Genomic DNA, 22858 nt, shown 5'->3' on the forward strand with positions numbered 1-22858 from the left:
GAAATTTAAAAAATAAAAATTTTATCATAACATAAATATAAATGCGGGTAAACTTTTAAGGATCAAACTTTGATAAATATCAATCAGCTGACCAAAGCAAAGTTGCCAAAATATAGATAAAATATTCAAATTAAATTAATCTAAAGAGCAAGAATTTTTTTTGGATTATAATTAAACAATTTCAGATAACATTTCTAAAGCGGCTCAAAGCAACAATGTTATGTTTTAATCAAATAATTTAGGACAATATTTATTTTTGTTTCTTCACTTTTCTTTAGTTTGGCAACTTGTATTTGGATGCCGCAACAAATTTTCTACAATTGTAAATTGACATTCGTCATCAAAGCGCAACAGAAGGAAGGGAAGGCAAAGTCGCAGCATTTTTGTAACTCCCTGTTTACTTGTACGGCTTTTTATGTGCTAAAAGCCTCAGAAAATTTACGTTTATCTTTAAAACTAATTTTATAATAATATTAATCTATATTTATAAATTTATTTTTTGTGTGGAAAATTTGAGTCTGTTTTTATTATTAACGACCGGCATATATGTATTTTACAGGTTAATAACTTAATTGTTCTTGTTTGCAAATAATGAGTCTTTTTAGATGTCTCAAGATACGATATCATCTTGCTTAAATTTTATTTCCATTTTCATGGATTCAAAGTAACTTTAATTCTTTATTTGAATTTCATGAACTTTCAAACAATAGTCATTATATTTTAAATGGCCGGTTATAGCTCAAATAATTTAATGAAGTGTCTAATATTTATTGAGAACCACAGCTAATCTTTAATCATTTACCAATTTCCCATTTCTTAACTTTTATAACATTTAGCCGAAAGCTACAAGGTGCATATCTACAAGCTATATAAGGTGGAGTTGGTCTTCCCTTTCTCTGAATTCATTTTAGTTCTAAATTTAAAAAGAAGGGTTTGGAGAAAATCTACTTCTCTTCTAAATAAAAAGTAAAAAATATATAGGACCTTCATATATTAAGAGGTTCCCTGAATAAAAAGGTCGATTTGGTTCAAGTTAAATAGATCTTATGTTTTGGTCAGACAAACTGAAGTACCTACAACGTACATATGCGTTCGATCCATTATATGACTTAAGATTTATTTACCTAATGATAGTTTTTTTTTCTTTAGAAGTGAATGAAAATGGATGTAAATATTCTCTCCCGTTTATCTGAATGGGAGGGAGTAGACACCCCCTTGGCGGCTCTGAATAATATCCAAGAAGAATGTATTAATAGTATTGCTCTTCAGGAATGTTATTTACAATAGTAGTTTGTTATTATATATCTAGCTGCTATTTTAAGGGAGGGAGGGGACATAGGGTTGTTTATTACACTAATCCCCAAAGTCTTAGAATAAAGATATTTTTCTATGGCTCTAACAACTTTGGGAACACTGAGTTCGATAAGTTGTGTGTCCAAACATTTCAACCATGTAAACTACATAAGGAGTAATTTGTGTATTATTTTCGGGAATGTACATCAATTTATCGGTAATTGTCTTATCCCTTTAGATCCCTGTATTTTAAGACATTATTTTTTGGCATTGTCCAATATTAATATTTTAAATTCTTATTAGATCTAAAAGTTTTGTAATACTTACACTTTGTCATTTAGCTACATAAACTGCCTTGCTAATCTTTTTTGTTATGTAATTTTGTAGTTTTTAGATTAATTTAAATCTATAGGATTAATAAGTCTTAAATAACATGTTCCATAGGTGAAAGAAAGACCATTTCCCAGTCACATCCGAAAATCAAACCTAATTGAAACTGAACAGCAACCAACAAAAATAGAAGATTCTAATATTTCCCCACAAAATTTTATCATCCCTCCTTCAGACCTTGATGAAACACAACAATCGTCCGCTCTGTTTCCAGTTTTTGATCGCATGGAGCGGGGAGAACTTGTTATTTCAACTGGACAGGAATGTTTACACTGGATGCATGAGCTTGAAGCATGTCTGCTTAGTTTAGAGCTCAAACCGTATCATCAATATATCGAAGGTAAGGGTTGGATATATTATCTATTGATTTATACATTTCTTTGATAAATGTGTGTGTTCGGGAGGAAATGTCTATCATTTTCTTGGGAGCAAATCGTATCAGGAGGGCTAATTTAACCTACCCTGCAGATAACCGTACACTAACCTCTACAAGGCTCTACTGAAAAGAAGAACCCAGTGGTATCCAAGATTTCAATATTCATAAAGTTACAGATTTACATTCATAAAAGAACACATACTATTACTTTTTAAGATTTTGTGATTTCATTACACAACCATTAGTTATTGATCTTCCTTTTCTCTTACAGAATTGAAGCGGCAGAAAGAAATAACTACTGGATTACAAACACAAGTGACGACATCTTTAGACCAACTCAGCTTGCTAACACAACAGTATGAGAGTGTCAGACAAAAATCTACAGGAAAATTATAATTGGTGTTGATTGAGCAATTTTAGCAGTCAAACTAATCTCAGGAAAGGGTAATTTTATTTTTCATCATTGGGGATTTACACATGATTATCTTATCCCATGAGATACCTTATTAACTTAGATTTCAAGATAGATGTACCTACCTATGCCTAATCCTCTACCCACTCTCTTACATTTTTGAATTTTTAACGATATGTTTATAATTTGTTACCAGAACTTCATACGGCCTGTCAGCATTTATTGAAAGAACAAACCCAACTGAACGACACCAATCAAAAGATGCAGGCAAAATGGAATACGTAAAGTAAAAAAATGGGGGGGGGGGGAAATATTAGTTTATCAAATGATAATCATATAATTTTTTACACCTGCGTATTCTTTTATCTCTAATAAATGTAGGAAAATTTGAAAGTGTTTGTAGAATATGAGAAGATAATTCACAAGCTGGACTCTGCTACCCTATCAGTCCAAAGTGAAGCTTTCCTCCCACTGATGGCAAAGATAAATGAAAATATGATCTATTTAAGGCATGGAATTTTACAATAATAGAATTGAAATATATCCACATTTGTATTTTTTGCGTCCATTTAAATACCATTGGTCCGTCACATATAAAGCATTTAAAACACATTATTAACGCACTCTTCTTCAGTTCTTTCACATGAAAGTATGATCTAACTAAGTAAAGATAAGAATTACTCGCTATGAGTAAAACTTAAATGCTTTAAAGATCCTTATTTTCTGTATTTATACTTGTTACTTAAATATACAAAATCAATATAATATTCATCTAATTGTCAAATTTCAATACTAAATATGAAATGCAATAATATGATTTAAAAAATTTTATGATTTTCAAGGGAGCATCCAGACTATAGAGAAAGTGCAGTTTACCTAGGCAAATATAAAACAGCCTTGGCTAGAGGCTTGTCTATGATAAAGGTAGGCTTTATTTTTTACTTTAATTTTATAATACCTCCATTGGATAGTTGATAATCTCAACTTATATGCCAGACTTTTAGGGTTTATTTAGATAGCCAATGGTCCTATACAAAGCCTTCCTTCCTTTGAGAATTTAATCAATTCAGTTGTTTGTAAGCAAAATCACGACTGAGAATTAAAACCTTTCTACTTATACTTCTTCTATAATATATACCTAGAAGTAAAGTTTGGTTTTGTCTGAAGTTAAAGGTATCAAGCATTTGTGAGTTTTACTTTGTACGGAAGATTCAACAATGTATTGGGCTGGTAGTGGAATATTTTTCTGGCCTCCTTCCCTCGCCCCCTTCATATTAAGTGAATAGACTGAAAATAGGAAAATAAAGATACAAGCCTGTTGGAATGAAAATAATCGTTCTTGTTTTTTAAGTTGTTTGTGAATAGTTGTATAGACACAGCAACCAGAGGGGCAAATCAATCCACATTCAATGTCGGAGCTGAGGAAATAATCTAATAAATAAATCTTGGTATCGTAGCTACTCTCTAATTATCTCTAGTTCTGTACGTCTTCTGGCTATATGGAAAGAAGTATTGTTTCAATATTAGTGACGATAGTCTGAAATTTTATCAATGGCTTTAAGGAAAAAATTTCTTTATTTTTGGTACAATTTGATACTTTCTTACAACAACCTTAAATCGGTCTGTGTTCGCCTATGTGTAATTTTTTAGACACACTTTTTTTTATAAAGTAGGTAGTATGTTTTTTTGTCTGTAGCTTAAGATTTCAATATTTACTTAACTGATTGAGTTCTTCATTTTATGGAATCTCTTTATAGGTTCCTTTAAGGCTATTTAACTTTTATATCTAAGTTTGGTTTTAGGCTATTTTTCTACCTTCCTTACTCCTTCAAATACAGAGCTCCTGGATGCTAATATTGTAACCGCTAGTGCTCTTACAAAACATCTGCGCTATGACAAACATGTTAACATGGATTATTAAATCTAAACAGGCGCCTCACACCACCCTAACCCTGTTCTATGGAAAGTTTCGAGCCTGTGTCCCCCGGATACGCCATCTTATTGTTGAGGTGGAGAGACGGCAGGATCAAGCTCCAGAGTACAAGGTTTTGCTACAGGTTGGGAATTTTAATATTTACAGTTGTGTAGTTCCTCTACAAGTATTTTGTTTTTGTCTGAATTAATGCGTTTATCAAACTTTATATAGGTATTCATCTAATGCCAAACACTTTTCTTCTGAGAACATTTCATATTTAACAAATTGGGAGAAGAGTATTGCCCCCCCTGTTTAGAAATAAAAACATGGATGACAACATCCATAAGTAGCGAAGCACAAACAATTAAATAAGAATTTAGATATTAGTTGTCAAAAGCATGTATATTAGGAAAAAATCACGAAAGATATGGAGAAAAATGTGAAAAATACAAAAATAGCCTAAAACCTGCTAAAAAGCGGTCCGACCGCCATTGATGTTTTATAGTTAATTGTGCTCCTTAATAATAGGAATGTTGTCAAAAAATTTCAGCCTTTTATCTTTTATAGGAGCCGAGAAATTTACGTTTCCCCCAAACTAAGACGGACAGACGGACGGACAGACGGACATTTCAAATTATAGAGTAGCTTCGCTACTAATAAAAAGTAATAGGTATGAATAATTTGACTGAATAAAAAACAATGATAACTATATTCATGAGTAGCAAAGCACAACAAAAATCATGAATGGACAAAGGGGCACTAATTAATAATGCAGATAAAAAAGAGAAATATGTTTTAAATCACAAAAAGCCCGAAATCTCCAGAAGTATCGGGTTGTTGGACTGAATGCCTGGCCGACGAACATCTAAAGTGGATTATAGAGTAGATTCACTACCAAAGACAAATGTTGGACTAATCACCTTTGTATTAAAGGAAATGGAGCAACACTACCTGGATTCCAGGAGGGATCTGTTGACACCAAGTGTGAAAGCTGCCGTTTCCCAGCTACTAACTGTCCATAACAGGTGATTAATATATTAACATTTGCTTTGTTTCTGATCTTGGAAGTATTTTTTCCCTCATTTTTAACTCTTTTTCTCCTTAAGGGAACCGTAAAGATTGACGATTGGATTTTTTTTGTAAAGATTGTAAAGATCATCCAGTACATGATTTACTTAGTAAGTTGGTTTGTCGGGCATGCTACAAAGAAGCAATACATATTTTATCAAAAACTCACTTTGTCCATTCTTTATTCATTTTATATCGTTTTTCTGGGCTTTCTTTCTTTCAAATATAAACTTTGTTTTTAATGTTCGAAGTATCAATCTTTCATTTTTCAACCTTGATAGATTAAACGCATGTTACAGAGATCATTGTGGCCTGTTGCGAGCTGGGTGTGCCTTCCTGCTCCACGTTTGTGAGGATGAAACTCAGCTGCATGCCCAGATATTTGGTCCGGTTCCAGATCCAACACCAGACGGGGCTGAGATAGATAATAGGTATGTAGATTAAAGTCTAGCGGCTCTAGAATCTAGAATCTCGCCAACCGCTGAAACAATATGGTGCTCCTTTACTAGCTATGCTACTAAAAAAATGTAGCTTAGTAGATGAATATAAATTGATTTTTAACAAAATCCATATTTTCAGGCCCAATCTAACTTCATTCCTCGGAAAGTTGTGCAATGTTTTATATGATCATCTACGTCCTTTGGTTATACAGGTACATTAAGATTAAGTTGGAAGTGCATCTAAAGGCTTATAGGGACGTAGCCGCTAGTAATTCATAATTTAAAACTAAAACCCAGCTTATACCAGCAACGAAATTAATTCCAAAAAAAAAATGACGAAACCTTTATTTAATTTCAGCTATCATTGGGGGTCAACACATCGTAATATTGACGATCTTTTCATCTGCCCCCCCCCCCCCCCCCCAAATATTATTTTTGATTTATTTCGCTTGTTGGTTATACATTATTCCTGGCTAAAACCCCTTTACCTGTGCAAATGATGCAAAAACTTAAACAGCTCTTAAAATTTAAAAATCCCAATGCAAAAAGTATTTTAATAAAGTATTTTGGGGGGATCTTAAGCTGCAGACAGACAGACATCCTGTTACTTTTTATAAAAAGTATTTATTTGGTGTTTAGGTGACCCACCTGGAGACATTGGCAGAATTGACAACAATACTACGTGTAGAAATATTAGGTCAACATTGTGCCACCTACCCACATCTTATTGCTTACAGGCGCATAGGTAAGGAGCAATGCTACATCATATCATGTGACTTTATTTTTGAGATTAGTACAAACTCTTATTTAGCTACTTTAAAGACCACCGTTGGCCGCTAGAATACACACCAACATACATCTTCATGGCAATACTAGTATTTAAAAAATTGGGTGGAAAATTTTTTTAGGGGAAAATTATCTTTTGGGTGAGACAGTAGTAGTACCCTCCCAAAAAATAGTAATAAACCTTCCCATGACCTGTGAGAAGCCATGTAAAGGAGAACGAACAGACAGATAAAGTGACATACTGTTACTTTATCATAAGGATAAATGTAGATTTAAAAGTAATGATAGAATATTATCATGTCAATAACATTTTAACTTTTTAGGACAACAAATTTTAGAAGACGTTCAAGAAAGACTTGTCTATAGAACCTCTGTTTATATCAGGTTTGGTTATCATTTTTGAAAAGTCGGATAATGGAAAGAAAACGAAGTATCGGGTTTCGTCGTATTTTGTCACAGTAGTCTTTTCTTCTATTTCTAGGGGGCTCTAACCCTACGGGCCCGGGGGAATCATTAACATTTACATAACCTTTATAGAGCAACTTTGCTTCCTTTAAATAAATCCGGCGATTTTTAGGACTGACATATCCGGGTACCAACCGTCCCCCGGAGACTTGGCCTACCCGGAAAAACTGGAAATGATGGAGGCGATTGCTAACAAGGAGGAGGAGAAACAATACCAGCAGGGCTTCAATACACCAAGGAATAATTGAGTTGAGATGATTTTTTTGTATTTGCTTTATTGTAATACATACCTAAGGATTTTATACATCAGATTCCAGGACGCATTCCTAACTGTAGCTTATTACTAAAGTATAACATATGATATTGTTTAACTTTAATTCATCTTAAACTTTAATAAATAAAACCATAGAGAAAGTCTTAGGGCATACCTAGACGATTTTACGAATAATTTCACGAGAAACCTATTTTCAAAACTCAATTGTCCCGCAATAGGAATTCCTTGGGTGTGCATTCCCGCCAGAATTCCACATCTAGTGTTGCCAGTATGACCAGTATGGAGGTGAGTAACATGTTGTTGTTGTATTGGCTGCTTATAGTCCATATTCGTGTCCAGGTTGTCATCAGTAGGTGGGGGAGGGGAGGCTTATGGAGGGGGCTCTGGAGGGGGGCGTTGAAGAGGAGGGAGGCTGGTGAAACTGGGGTGTGATGATAGGAAGGCAGCTACGAGGGTGGGATTTTGCCAGAGGTCAATGGGATTTAGGTTGGTGGGGTTATTAGGGCAGGAAAAGAGGTGTTGGACTGTTTCAGGGGTAGGATTGTTGGGGCAGGATGGGCAGTTGGGTGAAAGAGAAGCGTTAATGGAATGCAGGTAACTTTGGAGCTTAGGACAATAATTGGATCTTAATTGGGAGAGGATGGTTCTGTAGTGCCTAGGAAGTTGGATCTCAGAGGGGTTGATGTTGGGAGGGGCATGATTAAGGACAGGATTAGGGGGGTAGGAGTTGATGGCTTGGGTAACTGCAGAGGTGTGGAGTCGGGAGATGGTGGATTTGTAATTTGCAGGGAGGAGAGTGTTGTCAGGGGTGAGAAAAGGTTGGAGATTCGGGAGGAACATGGATTGGAGGGTGGATTTCTTGGATCTAGGACCAGGAGGGGTTGTGACATTGGGGAAGGATGGGTGGGAAGGACGGAGGGAGGAGGCCAGGTACTGGGAGCATAAAAGGGAGAGGTGGTTCCGTACTGGTAGGATTTTAGTTTCTTGGTGGAGGTGGCTAATGGGGGATTTTTTGGTGGAACCAGTACAGATGCGGAGGGCTTGGTTTTGGAGGACTTGGAGTTTGTCAATGTTGTTTTTGGAGGTGTTAGGAAACCAGACAGGACAGGCATAGGTGGTGATGGGGCGGAGGAGGGTGTTGTAAGTGGTGAGGAGGGTCTCCTTCTGGTGGCCCCATTTGGTGCCAGCCAGACATTTAAGGATTCTGAGGCGGGAGGAAATTTTAGAGGAAATGGTGGAGACATGGGAACTAAAGTTGAAAAAGGTGTCAAAGGTAACTCCAAGGATCTTAGGGGTTTTCTCAAGGGGGAGGATGGAGCCGTTAATTTGGACTTGAGGATGGAGGTTGGATTGGTGCTTACGGTCAGGAGTGAAAAGGGTGACAGTGGATTTGTTGGGGGCGATGGAGAGGCCATTGGTGGAGGCCCAGTCAGCGATTGAGGAGAGGTGGGAGTTGATGGATTCAACTGACTGGGGGATGTCAGGAGAGGAGTGGAAGGAGTTGAGGTCGTCGGCATAGGAGGAGGTGGTGGCAGGGGGGATGTGGGGGGCATCTGCTATGTAGAAGTTGAAAAGGACGGGGGAAATAACAGAGCCTTGGGGGACACCAGTGTGGACAATTCTGGGGGAGGAGTTGGTATTTTGGTAGGAGCAGAAGGCCATTCTGCCACGCAGGTAGCAGGACAGCCATCTGATGATGTTTGGATGGAGGTTTGAAGAGGAGATTTTTTGGAGAAGGAGATGGATTGGGATGCAGTCGGAGGCTTTGGAAAGGTCAATGGAGGCTACGGTTGTGCGGCTGGGGGGGAGGTTTTGGTTGAAACCGTTAGCAATGGAGGTGGAAAGATTAAGGAGTGAGGATGTGGTGGAGTGGAGGGGTTTGAAGCCATGTTGAGAGGGGTGGGTGGAGAGGGATTGTTTAAGGTATGGGAGAAGGAGGCGTTCAAGGACTTTAGCTGCAGGACAGAGGAGGGAGATTGGGCGGTAGGAGGTGGAAAGGTCAGGGGGTTTACCAGGTTTGAGGAGGGCAATAATTTTGGAGAGCTTCCAAATGGCAGGGATATTAGCAGCGGAAATGGAGAGGTTGAAGAGTTTGGTAAGGTAGGAGATGCCATTTGGACCAAGGTGTTTGAGGTGGAGGATGTTGAGGTGATCAGGGCCAAGTGCAGATGAATTTGAGGAATTTTTAATAGCTTCAAGGACAAGGGCAGGTGTGAAAGGTTGGAAATCTCTATTGAGGCGGTGGCGGTGTCTAATTTTGCGGATAATTTTTCTGGAGAAAGGGTTGGAGGTGTGGCGGGAGACAGAGGTGAATTGTTTGGTGAAGGATTCAGCAATGTGGGCGTGGGAGGTGTGAACTTTGTTGTTGAAGGAAATGGGTTGGTTGGAAGGAGGGGAATTGTTTTTGCCAGAAAGGGATTTGAGGAGGGACCAGAATTTGGAAGGGTTGGTTCTATGGTCGGATTTGGAAAGGGTTTCTTGCCATTTTTTGTTGGAGTGTTGGTTTACTATTGAGGAAATTTGTTCATTGAGGATTTGGATTTGAGGATCATGGGGGTTAATTTCTCTTAAGGAGTCTCTTTGCTGGATAAGGGGCTTAGCAGACTGGGGGAGGGAGGGATTGGAGTTTTTGATGAAGCCAGCGGGGACTGTGTGTTTGGAGGCAGTTTGGAGGATTTGGCGGAAAGTGGCTTCACCTTGGGAGCAGGAGGAGGGTTCAGGAAGATCTTCAAAGAGGGTTTCAGTTTCAAGGGTGAAGGTGTCCCAATCTGCTTTACGGAAGTTGTGGAAAGTTTTGACAGGGCGGGGGTTTCTGTTGATTTCAGGAAGGGAGAGGAGGATGGGGAGGTGATCAGAACGGAGGGTGGTGAGGGTGTGCCAGGAAAAGTCAAGGGCAAGGTGGGCAGAGCAAAGGGAAAGGTCGGGGGAGGTGGGTTGGCCATTGGGGGGGAGGCGGGTGGGGGAGTCCTCGTTGAGGAGGCAGAGGCTGCTCTCATTGAGAGCTTCCAGCAGAGCCTCCCCACGATTCATGGCAGATTGGTCAAGGGTGATGGAGTTCCAGGCAGGGTTGTGGGCATTGAAATCACCGTCTAGGATAAGGTCATTTGGGTTGTCAAAGAGGAGGTTAAAGTCAGGGGTGTATTGGGGGGGACAGGAAGAATGTGGAGGAAGGTAAAGGTTGATGATTTGTGTAGGAGAGCCATTGCGGGAAATTTGGATACCATCAATCTCTAGGGGGCCATTGGAAAGGTGATTGAGGTCAAGGTGGGTGAAGGGGATGTCATCAGCAATAAGGAAGGCTATTCCTCCACCAGGTCGGTCTTGACGGTCCTTCCTGAGAAAGTTATAGCCAGGGAGGGGTTTGGGATTGGATTTGCTGGAGAGTTTGGTTTCTTGTAGGCAGGTGATGGGGATGTTATGGGTAGAAATAAGGTTGTGGAGTTCATCTTGGGTGGTAAGGAGGCCATTACAATTGAATTGAAGAACAAAAGGTTTACCAGGAGGTTTTCGGGGGGCAGGGGTGGGTGGAGGAGGGGGCGGGGGTGAAGGAGGAGCTGCAGGGGAAGGAGGGGTAGACGGGGAGCTAGGTGATGGGAGGGGTGTAGGGGGAGGTAAGTTAGGAGAGGGAGGGGGTGAGGTTGGGGGGGAGCAGGAAGGGCAGAACCAGAAAGGAGAGTAGTGGGTGGCAGATGGGAGGAGGGAGCATTTAGGGTGGATCCATTGGAGGCAGGAGTTACATTGGAAGGAGCCAGTGGATTTTGTAACACCTAAGGAACAGACTGTACATGGGAATTTAGGACCGCGGGGTTTGGATGGGGGTGTTGGTGGTTGGGGGGAGATAGGTGAAAAGGGAGTTGTTGAGGCAGAAATGCAGGGTGGGCAGGACCAGTTGGAATTGTAATCGGATTTGGATGGAAGGAGGGAACATTTAGGATGAACCCAAAGTTGGCAGGAGTTGCAGAGGAAGGCACCAGTGGAGCGGGTAATATTGCGGGAGCAGGTAGAACAGGGGTATTTGGGGCCAGGATTCGGGTGGATGTCGCCAGAGAGGATGAGGGGAGGGGGGGGAGGGATGTTGGAGGTGAGTAACATAGATAGAATAAAACCTGTTTAGAGATAGATATATAGTGATTAGAAAACAGGGAGGGCGGGAACAATGAACTGTATATTACACTGGTGTCGAAACTTTGATAACCACGATATTTGTTGGCTCAAAAAATTTGGGTACATTACATTATTGAATTTTGTTAAGTCGATTCTACAATAGAAGTGACCAAACTTACAGGGGTGTATATTCTGCACAAGATTTATCGTTTTTCCCCGGCTACAATTTTTTAAATTTTTTTTCCCCCCCTAGTTTTATCTCACCAAGTAGGGGGGAAATGAAAATATATTTAAAGAACTCTATATTTTATTTATTTTATCCCTCCTACCACACATTTTTTTAGTTTTTTTCACCAAGGAGGGGGGGGGGAATTGAAATGGCAAAATGTTTTCAGTTTTCTTAATTTTTACATTTTTTCCCCCTCCAACCACTTTATTTCCTCCCCCCCCCCCCTGAGCAGGGGATCCCATGTAGAATATACACCCCTGCAAACTTATTAAACTAAAACAATGATTAAAATCTTGAAAGAGGGAAATTAAGTATATCATTATTGGGCATGCATATCATTTAACGCCCTTTGTCTTATTAATAATATAAACACGGTATGGCTTGAGAAGATAGTGAATGATAATTCAAATGGTATAATGGAAGATTAAAAACACGTTCATCTTTAAAATTTGAAATTGACCCTTTATTGTCCTTCTCCTCCCTGCAGAGATAAAAATAATCAAAAAAAAAGACATATATTTGATTTTTTTATACTTCTTTTATACACATAGAAATACATCTCTGGATTTTCAGGTTGGTTCAATCAACACGGCCAAGAGTTACATGAGTTCTAGCCCGGCTGACCTGCACGGAATGTGGTATCCACCTGTTAGAAGGACTCTGCTAACATTGTCGAAGCTGTATAGATGCTTGGAGAAGCCTATTTTTACAGGTAACATCCTATTAGAATTGCCGATATAGAAATGAATAATGATGATTGGACGTTATTACAATGTACAATTAAGTAACATGATGTGTGTGTAACGAAGAATCTCAGTAACTGCTGAACTGATTGTCCTGGTATTGTTATGTTTATAGCTATTTGAGGAAGTTAACCTCCATCCTCAAAAAGATATAGCCTTTAAAAAAAATTACGCGATATTGCTTCACTCAAGTGCTTCAAGTGCCTCTATTTAAATCCATTACAAATAGGATTTAAAATGTACACTGTAGAAAAATTTATAGTTTTCTATCTAACTAAATAGTATTTTTTAGTGGCCAAAATAATAACTTCTGCATTTTAGGATTGGCACAGGAAGTGTTAGATGCTTGTTTGGACAGTGTAGCCACGGCTGCCAACCTAATCTCATCCAACCCCAAGAAAACGCCGGCTGACGGCAAGCTCTTCGAGATAAAACACCTGCTTATTTTGAGGAAAATACATATCTAATAATGTTTTCTTGTCATTAGCGAAGCTACACTACAACTCACTCTGTCCGTCTGTCTGTTATCCAATAAGAGAAAGGAGATATTCTCGACTGCTATTAATATTTGAGGCAGAAACATTTGTATGCGACTTTTCCCCCTATCTTCTTATTAGCCATATCTAGACGTATCGTGGTCGTCCGTTTGTTTAGCTGCTTTTGGATCTTGTATTCCTTATTTTTCTAGACAGTTTTAGATTCTAAGGTGTTTTATTTTTGTATATTGAATTTTCACGTGGAAATTGAGATAGTTTGTTCAAAGTTCCAGAATAAACCAAGGATGAGCCATAATTGTAGAAAAGCTGCGCTGAACAATATCAGATTCTTATGACTGATGTATTTATTTTAAACAGAGAACAGATAATTCCCTTCCAAAGTGAGTTCTTGGTCAGAGAGACTTCTTTGGATTTCACTAAGGTAATCTTTTTCAAGACGTTATTCTGTCTTTATCAAAAGTAGGTAGCATAGATTCCCTTCAACTTTTTAAGGCTGACTGTCTTGAATGTTAATTTTCTTTTCATGCAGTCTTCGTAAAAATCTGTCAACTTTACTTATTATTTTTCTCTTTCATTTTTAAAAGTGTTAACCTGTACCTTGTAGGTACTTATTACATTAATAGCAATTTTGTCTAAAATTTATTTGCTTTAACCCGGCCTCGTTGGGAATTGTACCCCCCTCTCACCCCCAAAACAGCTAATTACCTTCCCTTGATCAAAACATCTTTTTAAAAATAATATTTACATTTAATGTAACTTTTCTTGTTTCAATAATACATATATTCTTGTTGTTAGGTAAAAAATGCGGCAATGACCTTATTGACTAAGAAAGGAGAAATCTTGAACATGAGCTCTAGTAATGCTCTACTAGAATTCCTTTTGGAGGGAACACCAGGTTAGTTTATATTTGTTAAAATTGTCCTATACATTTCAAACTTGGCATTTTGATTTGATTCCTGTTTCAGATAGGTACAAAATAAAAAGCGTTGCAATTACATAATCTTTACCAGAAAATCCGTTAATTTAAAACATGATTTTGATAAGCCTTTATGGATGTTGTTATCCTTGTTTATATGGAAAAATTAATTTGGTTGGTCATCATTGCAGTATAACAGTCCTTAAATGTTATTTCCGCACCCCCTACATACATGGAAAAGACTTCTGAAATGTCTTGTAAAGTTAGATTTCCGATAAGCATATACTCTTAAACTTAATCTAACCGTTTTGATTTAAAAAAAGTTAAATCAAATTAGTTTGTTTTAAATGGTTTGGTATTTTTGTATTTATCATTCCAGTTATTTTAAATGTTTAAATTGTAGGTGTACATGAACATTTGAGAGATTCCAAGAAAGAAGTTGATAGAAGATTGAAAGCTTCCTGTGAACAGTTCATTCAGGAATTTTAATATTTTTGAATATTTATGAAGTTGTTGTTTTTACTATAATAATGGATGTTGATATAATACGTGGATATTTTGAGATATTTGTACATACCCTGATAAAATATTTTTAATGTGATGATTCCTTCTTCTTCTTCTTCTTCTTTTAGCCCTTGTCCTGCTCATCCCGGGTCTTCATCATTTCTGGCGGACAGGCCAAGGAATCTGGCTGTCTCGACAGGTTTACTCCATAGGTTTTTCACATTCAATGACGTAGGGTTCTGTGCACAATTAAACAGATGTTCAGTGGTATGTAAATCTGGACAGTTTGGACAAGTGTCTGACACGATCTTGTTGGGATCCTTGTTTATTCTGGCTAGAAATGTGTTCAGATATACACTATATCCTGAACGTAGCTGAGCCAGTGTGGATCTGGTTGTTCTTGGCAAAGTTAGTTCTTCTTTGCTGATGGCTTTTCATTTAGAACTTTGTTGTTTGCCATTTTGGCGATGGAATCTTTGACGGATTTAGTGTGAATTTGCTTGAGCTTGGACTTGTAGGCCTTTTCAGATAAATCAGGTTGGGAAATTGAATTTATCTCTTTGCCAAACTCAGATACAAGTGTGTTGCGCATCTTGCGGAAATTTCTAGGTCGGGCTGGGTCAAGTTCACTTCTGTTTGGATGGTTTGGACGCTGAGTGGACAGAAGAAATTGTTTACTCAACATCTGGCAATGATCCTTTACAGGCATAACTTTAGTTTCTGCATGTAAATGGTCAATGTCTGTAATCTCGTGGCAGCCGGTGGCAGTCCTTAGAGCTGTGTTTTGGGCTGCTTGAAGCTTGTCCCAGTTTGTGTCGCTGAGGGTGGGGGTAAATATTGGGCAGCAGTAATTTAAGAGGGATTGTCCAATGGACTTGTATGTGTTGACCATCACCTCTTTTTCTTTACCCCAAGTTGTGACGGACAGGGCCTTCAGGATGTTATTTTTGGCGTTGAGTCTGGTTCTGAGGTCTTTGGTGTGATGGTTAAAACAGAACATGTTGTCATAGGTTACCCCAAGAAATTTGGGGTGTTTGACAGATGGTACGGTTTCGCCGTTGATTTTAACATCCAGAGTTGTGCTACATTCGTTAGAAAATGTTGTAAAAACTGTAGCAGATGATTTTGCTGGTGATATAAAAAGGTTGCGACTTTTGAACCAATTATCAAGGACAGAAAGATATACATTCAGGTCTTGAACTACTGGGTCAATGAGTGGTCCGCGTCCTAGGACGTTGGAATCATCTGCGTAGGTTACCAGAAGGATGTTGGCTGGAGGGCTGGGCATGGATGACATGTACAGGTTGAATAAGACAGGTGAAAGTACGCCTCCTTGGGGAACACCTTGTTTGACAACTCTGTAATTGGATCTGGAACCTCTAAATTCAAAAAATGTTTGTCTACCTCTAAGGTATGCACACAGGAAGTGTTTCACGTAGCTGTTGAGCTGCAGGGATCTTATATCCTGGAGAAGAAGGTGGTGGTCGACCGTATCAAAGGCTTTTGATAGGTCAATAGCTACAGATACTGTGCGTTCGACAGGCTTCCTCTTGTTCAGTCCGGTGGTGATGAAGTTGTTGATGGTGTGCAGGGCAGTGGTGGTGGATCTGCCCTTCCTGAATCCATGCTGATGGTCTGCAAGTTTTACAGCTTCGTTCACCTGTGGTAGAAGTAGTGCTTCCAGAATCTTGCTGGCAGGACAAAGAAGAGAGACAGGTCGATAGCTGGTACCTTGGTCCGCTGGTTTCCCAGGTTTCAAGAGTGGAATTATCTTTCCTGTCTTCCATATGCTGGGTATGTGTGTAGTAAGTAGGCTCAGGTTAAAGATGTTTGTCAGGTATCTGATACCTTTTGGTCCGAGATACTTCAGCATGATGGGGGAGAGTCCATCTGGCCCAAGGGCCTTGGAGTTCTTTGACTTCTTGATGGCCTCGCGAGTCTGGGCAGGGGTAAATCTGGTTGACTTGCACTTAGATTTCTTCTTCAGGTTTCTGATGGTTCGTCTAAGTGCTTGTACAGGCTTAGTGTCTGACTTAGGAGTATATTGAGCATTAAAGCTATTGGCCATGGTTCTCGCATTATTCGTCATTTTACCGTTGAAACTTATGCCTTGATTATTTGGCTGGACTGGTTTGTTTCCAAGGCCTTTGATGGTGTTCCAAAGTTTCTTTGAACCAGGGTCACATTTAGAAAGGTGTTCTTGCCATTTGTTTTTACGATGGTCATTTATGGCTTTGTTTATCTCCTTGTTGATGTCATGGAGTCTAGCATCACTTGGGTTGTTTTGTTTCATTTCATCCCTTTGTTCTATTAATCTGGCAGCCTCAGTTGGTACCGAATTATAGACTTTGGGGATGCGTCCGACAGGTATGCAAGCCTTGGCAGCATTTAGAAGGATATTGCAAAAATATTTTTCTGCGGAAAAAACGTTGCTAACTTCTCTGGCAGTGTTGAAAGATTTTTCAGTAATTTCAGTGAATTTGGTCCAGTTGGCTTTAGAGAAGTTGATGAAGGTCCGGTTTTTTGTATTTGATTTTATAAAAGATGCTGTAAGGCTTAGAGTGATGGGTAGATGGTCTGAGTTTAACTTCCTTTCTACTTTCCAGGTGGTGTATGGAATCAGGTTTGACGAAGCTATACTTATGTCAGGTGCTGTTGATGTGTCATTGGCGATTCTGGTGGGCAGGTCCTCATTAATGATGCCAAATTCTTTTCCTGCAATGGTGTCTACAAGAAGTCTGCCTCTTTGATCAGGATTTGATTCTGAATACCAGAGTTCATTATGTGCATTGAAATCACCAAGGACGTAGGAATTTCTGCCAAGTCCATCATATATATGTTCCAGGGGGGGAACATAATTTGGTGTGTTGCAGCTGCTTTGTGGTGGTATATAGATGTTACGTATGTAGAGATCTTCTTTATTTATGCCAGGTATTTTGATGGTAAGTGATTCTAGAAATTGGTCTTGTTCTAGAATGGCAGGTGTTGGTTCGATGTTAAAGTTAAGGTCTTTGTTCACCAGGAAGGCAAGACCTCCCCCTTTATTGGTTCTATCTCTACGAACCAGTGTGTAATTAGGTAGGTTTGACAGCTTGGATTTATCTGATAGCTTGGTTTCTTGAAGTGCTGTGACAGGTACATTATTCTTCTCAAGGTGATTTAGAAGGTCATCGCGTTTCTTTGTTAAACCATTGATGTTATATTGCAGAATGTTCAGTCTGAATTCCTCATCGTTGTTGTTTCTAGCCTGAGATGGTGGGTCAGGGGGTGGGGGTGGGGGGGTGTTACGTGTGGGGGGGGGCACTCCTACGGGCACGTGTAGAAGGTGGGTGTTGGGGGGCACGGGGGGCACGAGGGGGGCTGGGGGCACGGGGGGTAGCAGGGGCACGGGGGGGCCAGGTGGAATGGGGGCAGGGGGGCTGCTGGGGGTAGAAACTTGTGGTGGGTTGCAACAGGGTCCAATCCAGGATGGGAATAGTTTTCTTTGTTTTATTGATGTTAAATTTGAACATTTTACGTGGAGCCAGTTGTTGCAGCAGGTACATTGTACAGCGTATGGGCCAAGTTTCTTTGAACATAATTTACAGTACCAGACTTTGGGGCCTGGATTTTGTTCTATGCCAGCTCGTATCAGGAGTAGCCGAATAAGTGTTGCTGGTAGGTACTTATTCTTTGTCAGACTTAGTAAAAACTCGGTTTAGCTGAGTAGAACTCTTTGTCAAAGTTAGTGAAAAACCATTTGGAGTGCACGTTGATGAAGACGTGGGTAAGGCAGGGTGGGAGATTGGGTGTATTGGTTCTTGGCTCCATCTGCTGCTGGTGTTGGTGCTGCTGCAGTTGCTGGCTGGTGTTGTTGCTGCTTCTGCTGATGAAGGTAGATGCACGGCGTAGACGTGACCAATGTAGCATCCCTGATTCCCCCTCTCCCGCCCGCCTTATGACTTTACCCATCCTCTCCCCTGACCAAGGAGGTACGTATTAACTAATATATGAGGACTATAATAGCAATCTAGATTGAGGACAAAAATTATCCTTAGACAATAACCACGTATTAATTATCCTTTACAGTAAAGGTTATAGTAGCTTTCGCAAAATTCCGTAGAGTTGTGAGTAAGATTCCAGTCAAATGCTAAAATGTTTTTAAATATGCGTTTAATTATTCTATGCGTTTGGCCAACATTAAGATCAGTTGGACTTAATAAGCGCATTTGACTAGAAGTTTGCTCGCAATTTTACGGAATATTGCGAAAGCTACTATTCCCTTTCTCATGATTAGGGATAAAATACATCAATAGGACATATGAGAATGTTTTTTATATGAATACATAGTTCTGCCATTAGATGAATTATTCTATACTCAGACTTAATCACCGTACATCTTTGGTCTTTACTCCATTAAAAAACATCATCTGCAATACTAAGTGCATGGCGAAAAGCAATCAACATATGTTAAGTTTTTATGTCATGGTAGTTTTTAAGAAGAAATGTACAATTTTGGTTTATGTATGACGTAAGATAAGCAAAACAAAAATATTAATACAGGAGAGTGTCAAACTAATGTTGGGGGAGCTACAACAGTTTAATGTCAAAGTGTTAGATTTTTACCAGGTAATGTTTAAAACAGTGAGATAGTCCATTCTCATTTAAGCACAGTCTTTCTTTCACCAGAGTATGTAATAATGTAACCAACCATCCATAAAAATTTTGTGTAGACTAAAGTATTCTCATGTGTTAGTAAGATTTAACCAAGTTCTATACTGTAACATTGGACTGTAAATTATACTCGAATGAAAAGTTTATATTCATGTTTTCTCATTCGCTGGCCTAAAGACTCTTATAAATCTTCTATGGTTGGTTCAATTTTAATCTACTGAAGGCCTAGTGTTTGATTTTTCTCACTTTAATCATAATCATTTCTGCGCTACTGAGAGAGTCAATTGTCCTTGTTTTAGTAGACAAACGTAAAATAAACACAAATTCCTAACAACAGTATAAAATTACTAATGATAACTCGTTCGGTGTAAATTCTAAGTAGACAATTTTGATACGGCTTCCTAAGTGTTATGTTATACTTGCTTAGTTGCAATAAATTCAAGTATTTGTGTAAATGTTATTTAAAAGCGTACCTTTTCTACAGTTTTGGCCTGTTAAAGCAGTAAGGAGTGCTTTGTTTTGTGATATACGGAACTACTTTAATACTATAACCCAATGTTTCCTACTTTTTTTTTAAAGACACACTTTTTATAAGCAAGTTTTACATCAAATGTCAGATTTTTTGGATTTTGTTCTAAGAGTTCACGTTAAAATTAATCTTTTTATCATGCAGTATTGTAAGATACAGTTACACAGTGGGCTATCGTTTGATTAGTTTCTCGTTGTAGATTTAATATTTTGAGGGTTTTGAAAGGCGTTTTTAGCTTCTTTTCTTTGATTTCAATGGTTATTATTGATAGAGGAAGGATTTAAATAAAACAAACATTTGGGTATTTTTTTTATTACCTGGTAAATTAATGTTCCTAAAATATATAGTTACGCTTATATGATATTGTTATTCTTGTTATTTTAAAGGTGCGTGGTGACAAGTCAGCCAAATTAAGTGTTCAACCCTGGGCCGGGGAGTCCACTCTACAATCCATTGTTGCTCATACCACTAGAGATATCAAGGCCAAGGTAGACATATAGATAATAAATTAAAATAGCATGATGGATAGATAGATAAATTTTTAAATATATGAAATTAATTTCATAAGTTAAAATATAATATCAAGATAAAATGACCATAAGAAACAATGACTATTCAACAAAGCACTTTATCTAACAAATTCTTATTTACATATCTGCAGATAATTGTCTGTAAACCTTTAAAATATATATTCTTGTAGGTGCCTACAATCCAACGAAAAATGCAGCTATATCTCGCCAACAGGGAAACTGAGTTTATCCTGTTCCGGCCCATAAGAGCTCAGATATTGACCTCCTTCATGACCTTGATAACCACCCTGAAGGCAGAATACACACAGGACCAAGAGGTAAGTCGATTGATCAATGGTTTACTAGCGGTAGGGGGGAAACAGTAAGCGAGATCCTTTGGTTGAAATTAAATATCAGTAGTTTTTTTTCTTTTATCATAGTTTTGTAACTAAGTATTATAACTTAATCAAAGACCGTTCTGTAAGTGTTGTCCGATTATACATGAAAGGACAGTGAGCCCTTTTGTTAAAAACTTTTTTTATTGTTTTGTAATGTTTACGTTTAATACTTTTAGGTTGTAGTTGGTTGTCCCAGCCAGGAGCAGTTAGCAGCTATACTAGCATCTGTGTCTGTGAAGCCGTTATCAAGGTCTAGGTCATCAACAGCTGCCCCAGCCAGCAGGGAAGGAAGTACAACCCCAGATGTACAACGACAGGTATTAATAGAATATAATGAATGCTTGGGTGTATGTGATGAGTCATTAATCAACAAATATAAAAGATCAAGTTGAAGAAATTGAATGTAAAAAATATATTATTAGCTAAAATCATTAAAATGTCTGTTAGTAATTTCTAAATCTATTTGTTAAAAAGAATTTTCCAGTATGGCTTCGAATCCAGTTAATTTCTGCTGGAATAGAACTGGTTCTAAGCCATGATGAAAAATTGTGTTGTAGGGACGGAATAGTCTCATGGTATAAATAAAAATAAAATCTTAAAATAAATATATCCGGACAACAAAATTGGAATTAATTTCTTTTCATTTTACTATCTATAGCTGCCTATAACACGATGCGACAAATAACAATTGAAATTAAGACATAAACTGTCTAAAAACTTTGCTTGTTAGAGTTTTGTCTTTTTAAACATCATTGTCCTTGTTAATTCTACTTTTTTATGTAGGTGTCTCGAGAGAGTAGCATGCCCAAGGAGAGCCTAGGAGGCATCGAGGAGAAAGCTACTCTAGAAGCTAATGAAGAACAAAAATAGTAGATTTTTGGAGGATTTTTCTTTTTTGTTTGTTATTGTTTCTAAAAATATTTTACATGGTGCCTTACTTTTAATATACTTTACATTCCTTTTAAAGGCAATTTTAAATTTTACCAGTGTTTTTAAGCTTTCTAGATGTGATACAACAGAATTTTTTTATTTAATGTATTTTTTGGCAGTTTCAGATATTGTGATACTTTATATTGATATGCCTTATTTTAAAATGTAAAGCTTGTTTATTTTGTTTGGTTATCTACCTATCCATCTATTTAATGGTTATGGCATGTTATTTATTTACATATATATTCTCTAAAATAATTTATATTTATGTTGATGGTATTGATTGTAGAATATAATGTCAATTATGTCGAGTGAAGACGCAACCAAACGTCTCAAGAGCAAGGTAGGTGAACTTTTATTTGATTAATCGTTGATGGATGTTAATAAATTCAAAGAAAAAAACTCATTGCTTATGCTTAGCTAGTAAATGTAGAACAGACTTTTATTTTGGATGTTACCGTTAAAAGAAATTTTCAGTGGTTTCCCTAAAATGTCTAGCGGCTATAGAAACTTAACCCCTTTTATTTTAAACTCATTTGAAACTAGTGTGTTAGGGCTCCCTGCAGGGGTTAGGCATAAAGAAGAAGAAAATAATCTTTTCCGCTCCCACTTATTTTTCAATTTTAATTCTTAATATCGGGGAGGGGGGGGGGGGGTTACACTGGTCGCTTGGCAATATCAATTTGAGAGAGAGTTTAATCACACAAACCTTAAAAGGAACTCCTCTACATGCCAAAGAAAAGCTGCTTTACAGTATTTTCATTTTTACAAATAATTTATATTTGTTTTCAATTTCTATTAAACAAAGTAGAAGATGTCTATCTCGGTAACCACTGAACCCATTAAGTTATGCTCTTCAGGGAAAATATCTACACGTCCTGTGGTGGTTTTAGGCTTTTTTCTTGGGGAGTGGGACACTTCTTCCATCTCCCAATTCACTTAAGTTTTTGCTAGTATATTGAAAAGAAATAAATCAACTAATCTCTCAGGTCCAGTCCTTGGATGACGCATACGCAGCCCCTGCCAACTTCCTAGAGATTGACGTCATCAACCCAATCACACATGGAGTCGGTAACAAGAGATACACAGACTATGAATGTAGGCTTAAGGTAACAATATCCATATTATGACGTCATCAATCCAATTACACACGGAGTCGGTAACAAGAGATACACAGACTATGAATGTAGGCTTACGGTAACATTATCCATATTATGACGTCATCAATCCAATCACACACGGAGTCGGTAACAAGAGGTACACAGACTATGAATGTAGGCTTAAGGTAACAATATCCATATTATGACGTCATCAATCCAATTACACACGGAGTCGGTAACAAGAGATACACAGACTATGAATGTAGGCTTACGGTAACATTATCCATATTATGACGTCATCAATCCAATCACACACGGAGTCGGTAA

General features: G+C 38.1%; 3 protein-coding genes across 4 annotated transcripts in view; all 3 read left to right on the plus strand.

Moving 5' to 3' along the window:
* Window positions 1-22858, plus strand: part of Snx3 (sorting nexin 3) — a 167633-nt gene that overhangs the window by 136294 nt on the left and 8481 nt on the right. Inside the window, exons 2-3 of the mRNA XM_080146572.1 lie at window positions 21713-21774; window positions 22421-22540. Of these exons, the coding sequence (XP_080002698.1) occupies window positions 21727-21774; window positions 22421-22540 (168 nt within the window). The 5' untranslated portion in view covers window positions 21713-21726. The remainder of the gene's footprint in view (window positions 1-21712; window positions 21775-22420; window positions 22541-22858) is intronic.
* LOC145304633 (uncharacterized) overlaps window positions 1-22858 on the plus strand; it is a 177741-nt gene that overhangs the window by 136290 nt on the left and 18593 nt on the right. The gene's annotated exons all lie outside the window — the stretch shown is intronic.
* On the plus strand, window positions 1145-21722 carry Cog3 (conserved oligomeric Golgi complex subunit 3). 2 transcript variants are annotated; one of them, XM_080146558.1, is made up of 25 exons: window positions 1145-1267; window positions 1736-2023; window positions 2331-2441; window positions 2665-2738; window positions 2853-2980; window positions 3314-3395; window positions 3823-3892; window positions 4401-4528; window positions 5320-5411; window positions 5736-5885; window positions 6034-6106; window positions 6534-6639; window positions 7004-7064; window positions 7258-7381; window positions 7636-7704; window positions 12326-12464; window positions 12817-12944; window positions 13348-13413; window positions 13788-13887; window positions 14312-14385; window positions 18952-19020; window positions 19981-20082; window positions 20295-20441; window positions 20678-20818; window positions 21285-21722. In XM_080146558.1, the coding sequence occupies exons 1-25, from the start codon at window positions 1156-1158 to the stop codon at window positions 21369-21371; spliced, it is 2721 nt and encodes a 906-aa protein (XP_080002684.1). In that variant the 5' UTR covers window positions 1145-1155; the 3' UTR covers window positions 21372-21722. The 2 variants fall into 2 exon arrangements, with proteins under 2 accessions (XP_080002684.1, XP_080002686.1); XM_080146560.1 differs by having other exon boundaries at window positions 5754-5885.

Source organism: Acartia tonsa, chromosome 13 (genome assembly GCF_053477335.1).
Source record: "Acartia tonsa isolate MP-2025a chromosome 13, ASM5347733v1, whole genome shotgun sequence".
Lineage (NCBI taxonomy): Eukaryota > Metazoa > Arthropoda > Copepoda > Calanoida > Acartiidae > Acartia > Acartia tonsa.

Coding starts and splice junctions, on each gene's coding strand:
- Cog3 (XM_080146558.1), top strand. CDS start 1,156: ATGAAAATGGATGTAAATATTCTCTCCCGTTTATCTGAATGGGAGGGA. Junction 13,414..13,787: donor CTTCTTTGGATTTCACTAAG/GTAATCTTTTTC, acceptor TCTTGTTGTTAG/GTAAAAAATGCGGCAATGAC. Junction 20,083..20,294: donor CTAGAGATATCAAGGCCAAG/GTAGACATATAG, acceptor ATATTCTTGTAG/GTGCCTACAATCCAACGAAA.